Source organism: Ammodytes marinus (genome assembly GCF_949987685.1).
Source record: "Ammodytes marinus genome assembly, chromosome: 10".
Classification (NCBI taxonomy): domain Eukaryota; kingdom Metazoa; phylum Chordata; class Actinopteri; order Uranoscopiformes; family Ammodytidae; genus Ammodytes; species Ammodytes marinus.
Genome location: NC_137214.1, coordinates 30267132 through 30282131, shown reverse-complemented (window position 1 = coordinate 30282131; position 15000 = coordinate 30267132). Strand labels below are relative to the sequence as shown.

Here is a 15000-nt window from a genome sequence, read left to right as displayed (position 1 = left end):
TTTAAATGTTGATTCATGGTTTCGTCTGGTTTATTTAATGTTTACTGGCCGGTTAACGAGCCTGGTAGGCCGGGCGTAACATAGTAAAAAAAGTTAAAGTTTACCATGACAATTTATATATAATTTGGTTATCAGATGGTATTACGTCACTGTATCAATTCATAACTGTAAAAAGACGTATAATCCAATCCCTTCTTCAGCAGAACGAGACCTTCAGTAACAACATTGTGTTTGTTAACTTGCTTAACAACCGCTGTGAATGTGATATAACACTTTTGGCTGTGTTTCTGGGTTCCATTACTAGTGTGATGTCACACTAGTAAAAATGTAGGGTTAGACAGTGAGACCATAAAACACTCTATCTGCCTTTTCTCAGGCTAGGATGAACCAATTTCAAATTTCTTTTTGCTCGTGTATACTACATAGGATCTCAGAATTCAATACACCTTCATATTCCCACTGGTGAAGTAGGCCTTTAACTTGCTTACAGTAACAACCGTTGTGAATGTGATAGCGTTGGCTTTGTATCTGGGTTTCCATTAACGTTTTATGTCCCACCATCTGTCGACTGAATACGAGCTTTGTGGTCGTTTTGATGATCCCGGAAAAGCGTAAAAGAATTCAATAAAACATCATAAAGTTGAAATACAGTGGCATATAAAGTCACACAAAAGGAGCTAGTTTGACCCTAAATCTCCCACTAAAGATGGCTATTGTGTTCGCCTTTTGAACATACTGGATGCTAACTCCTCTTTTCTCTGCTAAGAATTGGCTTTGTTGCTGTTTGTTTTTAAGCTATAGTGTGTAACTTTTTTATATATAAATGAATGTCGGTCACATTCAAACCATATCCAAACGAGTTGACAGAAAGTTGATTAACCCTATTATCAGCTCCACAAAATTCTCTCTTCTTTATTTCTCAGTATGGCAGCGTTGACATATTGGTGTCACCCCCCCTAACACTGGTGGAGCTCAGAAAAATCCCAAGAAGAGCCCAAAAAATGTACAAACTGGTGTTGCATAAAATATTGAATATAAACTCCTCTTTACTCAGCAAAGAAGTGGCCTTGTTGGTGCTTAAAGCTATAATGCGTAACTTTTTAATGTCGCCCCCATGAGGAATTCCGAGTAATTACAACTGAAACATTTCTTTGGCTCTTCTTGGGAATTTTTCTGAGCTCCTGCAGCAGTGTCGGGGTGGGGGGGGGGGGGGGCGACACCAGTTTGTAAACGCTGCCATACTGAGAAATACAGAGAGAGTTTTGTGGAGCTGATAGGCTTAATTAAACTCGTTTGGCGATGGCTTGAATGTAACCGACATTCATTCATGTAAAAAGGTTACGCACTATATTTAAAAACTACAATGGAATCATCAGTCTTCCGCCCACATTGTTTATGAATAGATCGTGTTGTTAGAAAAGATGCCAAACAAGCTGAGAAAAGCACGCACGCACACACACACACACACACACACACACACACACACACACACACACACACACACACACACTCACATTCACACACACACACACACACACACACACATTCACACACACACACACACACACACACACACACACACATTCACACACACACACACACACACACACACACACACACACACACACACACACACACACACACACACACACACACACACACACACACACACACACACACACACACACACACACACACACACACATTAAGGATTCATAGCAGCAGAAGGTGGCGGGGATGAGAGACACTGTTTGCTATTCCAAATGACCTTCAGATTTTGCCCAATCCCATTTGTTATGGAGCTGAACACTGATAGAGATGTATTCCAACCAAGTACCACCCCCTCACACACACACTTAAACCCACGTACAGCACACACACACACACACACACACACACACACACACACACACACACACACACACACACACACACACACACACACGCACACACACACACGCACACACACACACGCAGGGCCGCCCATAAGGGGTAGAAAGTGGGAAAGCTTTCTAGGGCCCAGCCACCAGGGGGGGCCCAGAGAGAAAAATAAATATATAAATTATTTACATAAATATATGTATTATTTTTTGCAGATTACCTAATTTAGCCAACCTTTATTATGAACGCTATATTCGCAAGAGAACTTTCTATAAAAGAAAACATTTTATTCATTGTTACTTGGGTAAAATATATCACATTTCATATTGAAAAACGAAAAGTATCATGGGTCGTTTTTTTCCCCCTCAAAACCGTTGCATGCATTGATGATGAGCAAGCTAACCTAGCAAGCTCAGTGATGCCAGGACCTGGACATACATCAGGGTACCAGAAAAGAAAGGAAAAAAAGGGAACTTTCAAGGGCTTTAGACCCCCGGAAAATTCCTTAATATCAGTATTTCTGCTAGCAGAAGTGTATTTTCAATTCAGAGATACTGTGATATTTCATCAAGTTTTGAGGTGTCTTTGAAATTATTATGTATATTTTATCTATTATTTTCTAAGAAAATTAGAAAATTACATATTTAGCCTTTAAATGAAGGTGGCAGATGGTTGTTATACTGATGAGGAAAGCTTCTGGTAGCAGTGCTATCATGGTAAACAGCATTGGTGTGTCTAAAAGCTTACATTACAGTAAATGTGCCAAAAAGCAGGTGCAGAGCTCTTGCAAGAGCAGAACATTTCGGTGTCTCTGCCCACTATTATTTCCAGTAGCCCACCCTAATCTAACTGGCTAGAACCGGCCCTGTGTACAGGTATGTGTTTATGTAGGAATAAGCGCATCATGCACATTGATACAAGTTCAGTATGAGTAAAGGGGGCCCAATGACTGGACCTTTCAGGGGCCCAGTCATTTGTCTGGGCAGGCCTGCACACACGCGCACACACACACACACACACACACACACACACACACACACACACACACACACACACACACACCCAAAAGAGGAACTAAGGCAGGCATAGTCTAGGAAGAGTGAAATGGGGCGGGAGTCCGTTTATGCGGGATGCGAGGCCACACGGAGGAAGATTGAGAGATAGGCTACTGAGTTTTGAAACTACATGGTTAATTAGGCTAAATGAATAATGCACAGACACTGCAGAGAATAACACAAGATGTCTTCCTACCTTCATGCTTATTTGCCTGAAGCATCCCATAACACATCCATAGAGCCCTCGGCCCTTTCCCCTGCTTCTTTCTTTACTCTTTAATCCCGGGCCGTGTTCGCAAGCTACAAGTGCAGCTCCGTGCAGCTACGCTATCATCGCACCACTTTTGCACCGGGTCAAAGGGCACTATAGAAGCGCGATTAATCTGCGTTAATTTTTTCTGTGATTAATTAATCGAAATTAAGGCGTTAATTTGACAGCCCTAGTATGGATTATTCATTGTTCAGATTCAACAGTCATGTGTTCCAGTCTAACTGCTGTGTGATGCTGTTCCAGGTGCATCATGATGGAGATGAGGACACAGTGGACTATGACGACGTTGGAGAACCTTCTGCTTCTGTCAGAATCCACTGATCAACAACTTCAACATCAACTCACCAGAGAAATGACTCCGCTGCAGCTTCGCATTTCTTCAAAGCATTATTTAGCATGAAGGGTCGTTATCATTTGAATTAAGGCCTTCAAATTGTTCGGATCTGTTTTTTTTTAACATGTGTAAGTAGCTTAGCATGACCCCACCTTTATCACCCACTATTCAGCTGATAGCAGTATTGCATTGGTCAACAGTGTGTTCCGCCCAAGTTATCAACAGAGGAGAGTCACAAGGAAGGAAATGGGTTTAAACATGTCTTAAATGCTTCAAGTGCTCATATGGTTTTGCATTTTTATACTGAGGTATGATCTTAATTTTTGTTTATAGCATTCATGGGTAACACTTTACAATAAGGTACACAAAGAAGAGTAGTTACTGTTCAAAAAAAGAGTAACTACTCTTTAAGGTTTATGTTATTGTAAAGTGTTACCCATTCATGCATCTCTAACATTTACATTTCTAATGTAAATATTATATCACTAATAAGGAAGCCAATAGTCATTATAGATATATAAATCAGGGAGAAGGGGTGAGATTAAATAAGTTTTCTTCTTCTCACCCCTTTTCGAACAGGTAAAGCAAGTGTAAGACAGTTTATTTTCATTTGTGGTTTTCATTGTGTGTAAATATTACTTTATTGTAACTGTCCACTTGTTTAATTTATTTTATTGTTTATTATTGCTTTTTTGTCTTTTATTGTTTACTTGTTCGAAATAAAAACATTTTCAATTCAATTCAATTCAATGTTTGAACACATTTATTAATACATAACTTTTGTGCTTTGAAGTTGTAAGCTCTTGAAAGGTAGATACATGGTTTGACCTGAGTTTGACCTGACACTCTCTGTGTCAGTAGGAACAGGTAGAAAGCTCATAGTTTAATATAGATATGAGGCCTGTGTCTGTAGGGGAGAACGGGGTAATTTGTCACACGGGTAGGTTGTCACAATCGTTATATCTCGGAACCAGAAGGTGCTGTCTGTGAAATGTTGGTACGTAAATATCCAGAATTGGGATCAGAGGTCACCTACATAGTCTTCCTTGGAGTTAGACTGCTGAATTTGAGGTGAGACGACTGTTTGTGTTTTTCATGTCAAATTGAAAATATTTAGCTCCTCAGTATTTTTCTTCTAGGCTTTTACACAATGGGTTTATAACAAAACACTTGTTACCCATACAAAGTGTGAAGGATAAACTATAGTTTAGATTGTGGTTAGCAAGCTAATTAGTTGTTAGATGGTTGTTGGCCTTGATGCTAGCAAGCAATTCAAGTTGGGGTTGGTCGTCACATTTTTTGGGGGGTTGGTTGTCACATGTCTTCTCAAGGCTGCAGCCAGAAAAGGAACCCAATAACGAAAGAAATTGTCAAGCTGTATCCTCACTGACACCCCAGAGAAGGAAAGAATAGAGCAGGAAAAGGCAGCTAGCATGCAAAAGAAAAAAGGGAAACAAAATCAAAACAACCCAGTGCATCCCAAACTAGACCAGCTGCCAAGGCTACAGTAAGTTATGTAGGCCTATTTGTCAACTTGACAATACAATTAAACTTTCAAATTTAGTTCTACTTTCTTGCCTTCTTTTTAAGATTATTCCCATTAAGATAACATTGTGACAAACAACCCCATAGTGTATGACAACCGACCCCTTGATGGGGTTGGTTGTCACAATGTGTAAGGGAGTCCTTTATGATTAATTTCTTCTTTATTACAATAAGATAGAAAAAGTGAGGGGTACACATTTCAAGCCAACACCTTAAGCTTCAATTGAATGTAGGAATGACTATTGAAAGATGTTTAGGTGATAAGCAATTCTCACTAGAGTAAAAAGTGTGCCTACTTACCCCGTTCTCCCCTACAATACATGATGTGTGTCAAAGTGCAGCTACAGGAGAGAGAGAGAAGTAAAGAAATATATATAATGATGCTTTGATGATTTTTATTCATGTTATGCTATAAAGTCAATTGATTTCTTGTGTTTCCTTTTCTTACCTTATACGTCCTCATTGTTTAATATAGATACGATAGGCTTTTGTTTTAGGCTTTTGGAGCTTTCCATGTTGTTAAGCACTTTTGAATCATTTACTCTTGTTTTCTTAATTAAACTCGTTTGGCGATGGCTTGAATGTAACCGACATTCATTCATGTAAAAAGGTTACGCACTATACCTTTAAAAACTACAATGGAATCATCAGTCTTCCGCCCACATTATTTATGAATAGATTGTGTTCTTAGAAAATATGCCAAACAAGCTGAGAAACACACACATTCTCACACACACACACACACACACACACACACACACACTTATACCCATGTACAGTACACACACACACACACGTGTGTACTTCTATCTTTGTGAGGACATTCATTGACATAATGCATTCCCTAGCCCCTTACCCTAACCCTATAACCATCACGACTAAATGCCTAACCCCAACCCTTACACTAACCCTAACATAAACCTAATTCATACCTGAACCTTAAAACCTAGTGTTAACCCTCAAACAGCCCTTTGAAGGAGTAAGGACCAATTAAAATGTCCTCACTTTCAAAAAAAATCCTCACTTCGATGGTTAAAAGCTATAATTGGTCCTCACAAAGATACCTGTTGTACACAGACATACACACACACACACTCACACACACACACACACACACACATGCACACACACACACACACACAAACACACACACACACACAATCCAATCCACTTAGAGACCAAAGCTTATGTAAAATTCTTAAATAATTCATGAACATGCTTTCTCTCTCTGACTTGTACCTTTAGGAATTTAAACCAAATAGATGGGTGTGTGTGTGTGTGTGTGTGTGTGTGTGTGTGTGTGTGTGTGTGTGTTTTGCATGTGTGTGTGTGTGTGTGTGTGTGTGTGTGTGTGTGTGTGGGCGGATGAGGCCCTTTTTTGTCACAGTTATAGCGTGAAATCCCTTTTAATATCTTTTGTATTTTCAACCTGTGGGCTGAGCGCTCATTATGGAGGCATTGAAGAAAGTCTTACGTCCGCTTTAAAATAAAATATTACACACTGACATTTGCATGAACCGGTTCTACCTTTTATGACCCGTTGACTTGTTATAATTTACACTACTTAAAGGTGCTGTAAGCGGAATGGTTCTTTCAGCTAACTTCCTGTCAGTTACTGCAGTTAGCCAGTCCCCTCGCTCGTCCCTACGTCACCACATTAATGCACTGCGACTGTCTTCAAGCAGCGAGTTATCTAGCATCATCTCAGATCCATTAGTGTGATGAAAACATGATAAAAACCATCAAAACAGACATTGGGAAGGATTTTTACCTGCTCCGCCATTGTAGGCGCATAAACATTCACCCATCTGTCGCTCTGCACTTGCACCGGCAGTGAGACGATGAGTGAGACGGGTGTCGGTTTGTAGCGTTCTCTCTTGTGATTGGATATACATTTCGGGATCCTCCAATAAGTTTATTTGCCAATTACATGCAGAGCAGCTGACTGAGAGATCGGCTTTATGAAACGTGCACATTATGTAAGTGATCACTGTATGAATAAAGAGCGATTTAACACTTACATTAACACAAATAAACCGCTTACTTCACCTTTAAAGGTGCTCTGAGAACCTTTCAGTTTGTGTTAATTCCAGCGCCCCCCTTTGGACAGTAGCGGTAGTGTTTTTACTACGCCAGCTGTTGTTCCTGGGTGAGCGTAACCATGACAAAGGCATCAGGAAAAATATGCTGACATGTGCATGAACTATTAGTACCTTTTATGACCTGTTGACTTGTTATAACTGACACTACATAAGACAATCATGACCCAGGTTTAATTAAACTAATGCTAAAGGTGGAGTCAGTGATTGTGAGAGAGAGAGAGAGAGAGAGAGAGAGAGAGAGAGAGAGACACACACACACACACACACAAACACACACACACACACACATACACAGAAACGCACGCACACACACACACACACAGAACTAGTAGTACACTGTTAGACTTTTCCTTGCTATTTTACAGTATTAAGCTGGCAGCACGGTTGCCAGCTTAATACTGTAAAACATATTACAGTATTAAGCTGGCAACCGTGCTGCCAGCTTATTACTGTAGAAACATATTACAGTATTAAGCTGGCAACCGTGCTGCCAGCTTATTACTGTAAAAACATATTACAGTAATAAGCTGGCAACCGTGCTGCCAGCTTATTACTGTAGAAACATATTACAGTAATAAGCTGGCAACCGTGCTGCCAGTATCTTATTGTAAAAACATATTACAGTAATAAGCTGGCAACTGTGCTGCCAGTATCTTATTGTAAAGCTCTAGTTATTTACTGTAAATAATTTACAGTAGTGTACATTCATTTTACAGTAACATTCTGTCAATTAACCTTTACAGTATTTTGCAGGCAACCGTGCTGCTAGTATCTTACCATATAACAAAGTCTTAACAGTGCCCTTACTGTTTAACAATAGGAAAAGGTTACTGAAATGATTGTTGTGCAAAACTGTAGTGCAGTGGCTTGTAGAAAACTGTAGAAGAAGAAAAAACATCTACAATGATATGCAGTAAATACATTTTCTTTTATTAATTAATTCACCAAGTCACAATACAAATACTCACACATCTTAAGAAGATTGGACAAGATAGATTTAAAATTACCACCAATACCAGGAACATAGTTCAGGGTTCGGACAGCTTTTTAAGAGTAAAATGCAATAACTTTTCCAGCACTTTCAAGATAAAATGTCAACTTTTTCAAGGAAGCCAACGCTTTAAATATATACAGTATATACAGTGGCTTGCAAAAGTATTCATACCCCTTGGAATTTTTCACATTTTATCACATTAAAACCACACACGTACATTTATTTTACTGGGATTTCATGTGATAGACCAACACACAGTGGTGCATCATTGTGAAGTGGAATGCAAATAAAATATGGTTTTATTTATTTTTTAGAAATAAAAAACTGAAAAGCGTGGCGTACATAAGTATTCAGCCCCCTGAGTCAATACGTTGTAGAACCACCTATCGCTGCAATAACAGCTGCAAGTCTATTGGGGTATGTCTCCGCCAGCTTTGCCCATCTAGAGACTGATATTTTTGCCCATTTTTTTGGCAAAATAGCTCAAGCTTCAGATTCAGCATCAGATTGGATGGAGAGCATCTGTCAACAGCAATTTTCAAGTCTTTCGAGATATTCTCAATTGTATTGAGGTCTGGACTTTGACTGGGCCATTCTAACACATGACTATGCTTTGATTTGAACCATTCCATAGTAGATCTGGCTGTATGTTTAGGGTATTTAACCTTCTGGAAGGTGAACCTCCACCCTAGTCTCAAGTCTTTTGCAGACTCTAACAGGTTTTTCTGCCCTGTATTTGGCTCCATCCAGCTTCCCATCAACTCTGACCAGCTTCCCTGTCCCTGCTGAAGAAAAGAATCCCCAACGCATGATGCTGCCACCACCATGTTTCACAGTGGGGATGGTGTGTATAGGGTGTTAGTTTTCCACCACACATTGCACTTTGCGTTAAGGCCAAACATTTCCTTTTTGGTCTCATCTGACCAGAGCACCTTCCTCCAACACTTGCCACAAGCCATGCGGGGGACACAGCATATTCAGATGAGACCAAACTTGAAGTTTTTGGCCTGAATGCAAAATGCAATGTGTGGCGGAAACTAACACTGCACATCACCCTATACACACCATCCTCACCGTGATACATGGTGGTGGCAGCATCATGCTTTGGGGGTCCTGTTCTTCAGCATGGACAAGGAAGCTGGTTAGAGTTGATGGGAAGATGGATGGAGCCAAATACAGGGCAGAAAAACCTGTTAGAGTCTGCAAAAGACTTGAGACTGGGGTGGAGGTTCACCTTCCAGAGGGACAGCAAGCCTAAAAATACAGCCAGATCTACTATGGAATGGTTCAAATCAAAGCATACGTGTTAGAATGGTCCAGTCAAAGTCCAGACCTCAATACAATTGAGAATCTCTGGAAAGACTTGAAAATTGCTGTTCACAGACGCTCTCCATCCAATCTGATGCTAAATCTGAAGCTCAAGCTATTTTTTAAAGAAGAATGGGCAAACATGTCAGTCTGTAGAAGGGCAAAGCTGGTAAAGACATACCCAAATAGATTTGCAGCTGTATTTGCAGCAATAGGTGGTTCTACAAAGCATTGACTCAGGGGGCTGAATACTTTTGCACGCCACGTTTTTCAGTTTTTTATTTATAATTTTTTTTTAAAACCACGTTTCATTTTCATTCCACTTCACAATTATGCGCCACTTTGTGTTGGTGTATCATATAAAATCCCAATAAAATAAATGTACGTGTGAGTATTCATACCCCTTGAAATGTTCGACATTTAGTCACGTTACAACATTGCCTTATCTGTAAAATGGGAGGGTGTTCATAATATAATGTATATGGACAATCACCAAATTGGAGAGTATGGCCCTAAGGAGACCTTTATCAGTTTAGTTCATATGCCCAAAATGACCATTTATCAGGTTAATAACAACATGATTTCAGAACGTAAACGGGACTAAGAGGGCTCTGGTCCAATAAAGCATCAGTACAAATGTGCCGACATAGCGTTAACATGCTGGGACCGTGGACTGAAATAACTTTTTGGCAGCACACCGCAACGACTCTGACAGCTTCACAAAATTAAAATTTTGGATCTTGGTTCTGTAACTAATGTTACCAGTGATTAATGGATTAGGTTATACATTTTTTTTAATGGAGCTGCATCGAGCTAACCCAGCTGAGTGTAACATCACGTTACAATGAAGTAACCCCCGAGCTTACGTTATCTACAGTCTAGGTCCTGGGTAAGATTTGTATGCGCTTCATTTAGCGTAGAATATCTCAACTGTTATAGACTAATATGACCCCAGTGAACAACATGGGATGTGTGACAAAATCTCTACCGGGGACGAAAGTCCTGAAAATGACCACAACAGGTTACACTAGTATCACACTACGTGGTGAATGGGACTTTTTTTTTCCTTTTTAGATATCCTCATACTTTTTTACCAGATTCATCTTCATATTAAGATAAATACTATTTATATACTATTTGACCTCAACTACTAGCTAACAACATGAATTTGGAGCAATAAATTATTGAGAAGTAGCTGGTCAGCTAATTGCTAACGGTGTTGAGCGTCAATTTAGCATGCTATTTCTTTGTATCTACAAGTCAATAACAAACACAAACTCGGGATTTGGTGTAATTTACAAAGGAGAACATGAATGAACAGTCAGAGTGACATTGTCCGATAAGTTTAAACGGAAAAAAAATTCTCAACTGATTAACCTTGGCATGACTTCTGAATTTTTTTTAAATTTACAGAATAAAAAATAAAAACAATAGTTAAATTACAACACTGCAGAGAAAATCCAAGCACAAGCATCTGTACGAACCCTGATAGTTGCATTTGGTGGGGTTCAATAAGAAGAATGGAAGTAGCTGATGGAAGAAGGATTTGTCCAGCGTGGGGTGTCTTTCTGATGCACATGGAGGGGAGAGTAAAATTAAGAGAATGTCAGTAAACAAAATCAAATAAATAAACTAAAAAGGCGTACATTCACATTTTCAATTTACAACATCCATTCAGTGTGTGTGTGTGTACTTACCTACTTTGAGGTCTTCCATTGAAACTTAGTCAATTGGTGAGGAAAGTCGTCATCCAAGGGTTTTGGGAATACAGCTTTTTGTTAACCAGGCGGCCGTCTTTCTGATGGTTCCGACTTTGGCGGCGCACTTAGTTCCCTCTACTGGGTTTATCCTGAGAAATCATTTTTAACACACAAAAGCAATAAATTAGTTATCTAAATATTTTCTTGACCCACTTCATGGTTTTGCTTTTTTCTGAACTGATACAGTACATGACATGCATCATGGTACTCCACAAAGGAAAAATGCAAGCAAACAAGTTCACAAAGAATGTATTCATACTAGGGATGTGAACAATGTGTCGATTCTCGGCTCGATTTTTGACACGTGCTTAAGACGACTCGAAAAATAGAAATCGATAAATCGGGTGTTTTACTTTATTAGATGTTTTGGGGACATGGGAGACGTCCGTCATGCGAGTTCATGTGTGGTCGCGAGCGCGCTGCAGGTCCGGTGTGTGTCAACAGTGCAGTGCAACATATGCAGCATAAAGTTAAATTAACATCACGGTCGTAGACGAATATTAAAAGGTTATGCTTTATATGTTGCACTTTCTGTTTTCAGCCGAGTAAGTTACATTCACCTCCGACGCATGGACAGCGTTTTTAAAATTAAAGCCTCTCTTTATTATCAAAAAGCTTTGATGCAGATGAAGTCTGAACACACACAGCGGGCGGCAGCAGTGTTTTTAAAGGAAAGCGCAGTTTATCAGCACCACAACTACGTGATGCTGCCGCAAAAAAAAAGGAACACTGCCTTTTTTTATTTATTTATTTTTTAAATGGCACAGTGAATCGATCGATTTGTCGATTCATGCCTCCGACACGTCGACACGCAAACAATGACTCGTTTAACATCCCTAATTCATACATTTGAGCCACTTAGACAAAATAGTATGGCAGGAGTTTCTGTATTAATAAAAAGGTTTTGGTGCTCACCTCTGTATCAATTATGTTGTGCAGGCCGACCCCCTTGCTGTAGAGATAGAAGCAATCGACATAGGAAGCCAAGGCAGCAGCAAAGTTGTGTTGCTGACTGATTTGATATGCCACCTTTCCCTTGATGCTGACCATCCACTGGTCAGCGGACAGGAGCTTTTCACCTGAAATAAACAAACACAAATTATAATAAATGTATTCAACAAAAATGTAAATGCAACCCTTTTTATTTGTCTTTGCTCCCATTAAGAGTTAAGATAAAACACAAATTAATAAAAACTTTCTGTTAACACAAAAGGCTTATTTCTCTCGAGACGGAGCGCTCTCTCTGGTGTACATACCTGTGGTCAGCATGCTACATGGATTTGCTATCTTTGCATAAGATCATTTTAGGGTGGCATATTTTCAATATAATTTGGTAACAGAATGAGAGAAATAATCCCTTTGAATGCATAGAAAAGGCCTGAGATGTTGTACTTAAACTCATAAAAAATTGAAGTAAAAACAAAAGTGTACCCTTTACTTGTAAACCAAGGTAGAACGCCAGTCCAGCTCTACTATGTACAGGAATACAAAATCTTAAGGAAGATGCCATATTTTGGAAAATATCGCCTATTTGACATCCTTTCAATAGTAGGACGAGAAGAGAGATGCCCTTATATTTCTGTTCAGCAGAAATCTAGGAACACACATCCAGTAAGCTTAGCACAATAAAAGGTAGTCTCTAGTATACACAGCCTACCTCCGTCAAAAGCCATCATTTTAACATTCCTAGAACCCCAAAACACACTCATGTACATGATGACTGGCACATTTACCCCACTATGAAATAATAATCTCAAAAATGATCTAATAATTTAAAATTATTTTCCTAATGTAGGGTATGTGGAAGTCACAATATGTAAATGGGGCGTTTTGGAGTACTATTCAGCTAAGTACAATGCTTGGCTGACTAGCAGGGGGCACATTTCTAAAGGTCCCTATTCCCCAGAGAAGGGCACATATATTCTTGTTTTTTGAGGAAAAATGGAAAATAGGTACATTACATTTTAATTTAAAAACTTGCTTAACCTTAATAAAAACACACAGTGTGACTTTGCTACGTTGCATAGCTTTGCACGATGCCATACGATACTGGTTACCTAACTAACAAACCTAACACAACAACTATTTTTATCTTACCAAGTATAATGAGTCTCTTCTTGACATTAACAGTGGTTTGGTTGGCATTGTCTGCAAAAAAAGGAAGAAAAAAAGAATGTGAAATCAAATGAATGGCTTCATCAATAAGTTCAACATAGTGTGTCACATAAATCACCCAAACAAGCTTAACAAATGTAGTGTGAAATAAGAGTGTACAAGTTAGCTTTTTCCCTCCCAAATTTAAAGTTAGCTAGGCTATATAGAAAGAGAGCAACCCTGCTATGCTACTTCTCATTCAAATTCCCCAGTGAAATAATAGTTTAAAAAGCCTACTAACTATGTTTGCACCCAACTCCAACAATGCGGTTAACATGTGAGTTAAAATGGTTAACACAATTTATCATCGACAAACCATTTTAAACAGCAGTACAATGTTAACCTGGCTAACACCAACTGTTACCTTGCTAATGCTAGCGCAACATATGACTTTAGCAATGGAAAACAATCACTGAAATCCTTATTTGCGCATTGCGCCGAGCGTTAATTAACAGAGCGTTAATTATACGAATAATCTCGTCAGCCGATAAAATATTCAAAACTTACTGTGGGTTTTGTTGTATGCTTCCAGCCATCTCACTGGAGACATTTGAGAGGCTTTTGAGGATCAAGTTCTTCGTCTCCTTCTCCATCTAGTTATTTCGCGCAACGGTTATGCTGCGTTCAGGGACACATGGAATGTGAGACACTTTCTTTCCATTACAGAGACATCAAGTGTTTGTAATGGTTTGTAATGAATGTCCGCCCTTAGGCTACAATGTCAGTGCCAAAGAGCCTATTTTACCACTGATAACTTAATTTTCATTTTAAATCAGCACGTATCCAAATTGATCTCAATGTGGGTTATGTAGGCTACAAAAGGAAGCCCAAAATGCTGTTTTAAAGCCAAACACCTTCTTGTTCTTCTTTTTTTTTAATTCTTAACATCACCACGCTGGTTTGAATGTGTGTTACAAAAGAACACTACAGCTAATATAATAATAGATAATGTTTTTGCTTTACTGGGAAGTAATACAATTCCAATTGACCGTTTTTTCTGAATGCAGCATCTGTAGAAGAAAGTTCTAGAACATGCATACATTGGTTGCTTACTGTAAATAGTGTTGTAAATTACTGTACTGTATGTGTGTACCCATAATGCATTACAGGAAAACAGTATCCTACCACATTTTTTAATTATACAGTAAATAACTGTAGTTTATTAGAAATTTCCCATGGTGCATTGCAGGAAAACAGTATCCTACCACATTTTTAAATTATACAGTAAATAACTGTAGTTTATTATACATTTCCCATGGTGCATTGCATGTTACAGTTTCATACTGTAAAATGTTTTAAAAGTATTTTACTGGGCATTTTCTGGTAATTAACTGTAGCGTTTACAGCAAGGGCTAACAGTGTAATTATAGTCGGCTGTCTTTCTATGGATCTTCTGTGCACATGGCTCCGTTGGGAATGTGTTAAAACAACTTCTCTCTCTCTCTCCCTCTCCCTCCCTCCCCCTCTCTCTCCCTCTCTCTCTCTCTCTCTCCCTCCCTCCCTCCCTCCCTCTCTCCCTCTCTCTCTCTCTCTGTCTTTCTCTCACTCTCTCCCTCCCTCCCTCCCTCCCCCTCTCTCTCTCCCTCCCTCTCTCTT

The 15000-nt window shown here is 39.2% G+C and overlaps 1 protein-coding gene across 1 annotated transcript in view; it reads left to right on the top strand.

Moving 5' to 3' along the window:
• LOC307257005 (uncharacterized protein) overlaps window positions 1-15000 on the top strand; it is a gene marked incomplete at both ends in the record, with an annotated part of 262163 nt that overhangs the window by 36098 nt on the left and 211065 nt on the right. The window contains one exon of the mRNA XM_080036119.1: window positions 1444-1728. Within this exon, the coding sequence (XP_079892245.1) occupies window positions 1444-1728 (285 nt within the window). The remainder of the gene's footprint in view (window positions 1-1443; window positions 1729-15000) is intronic.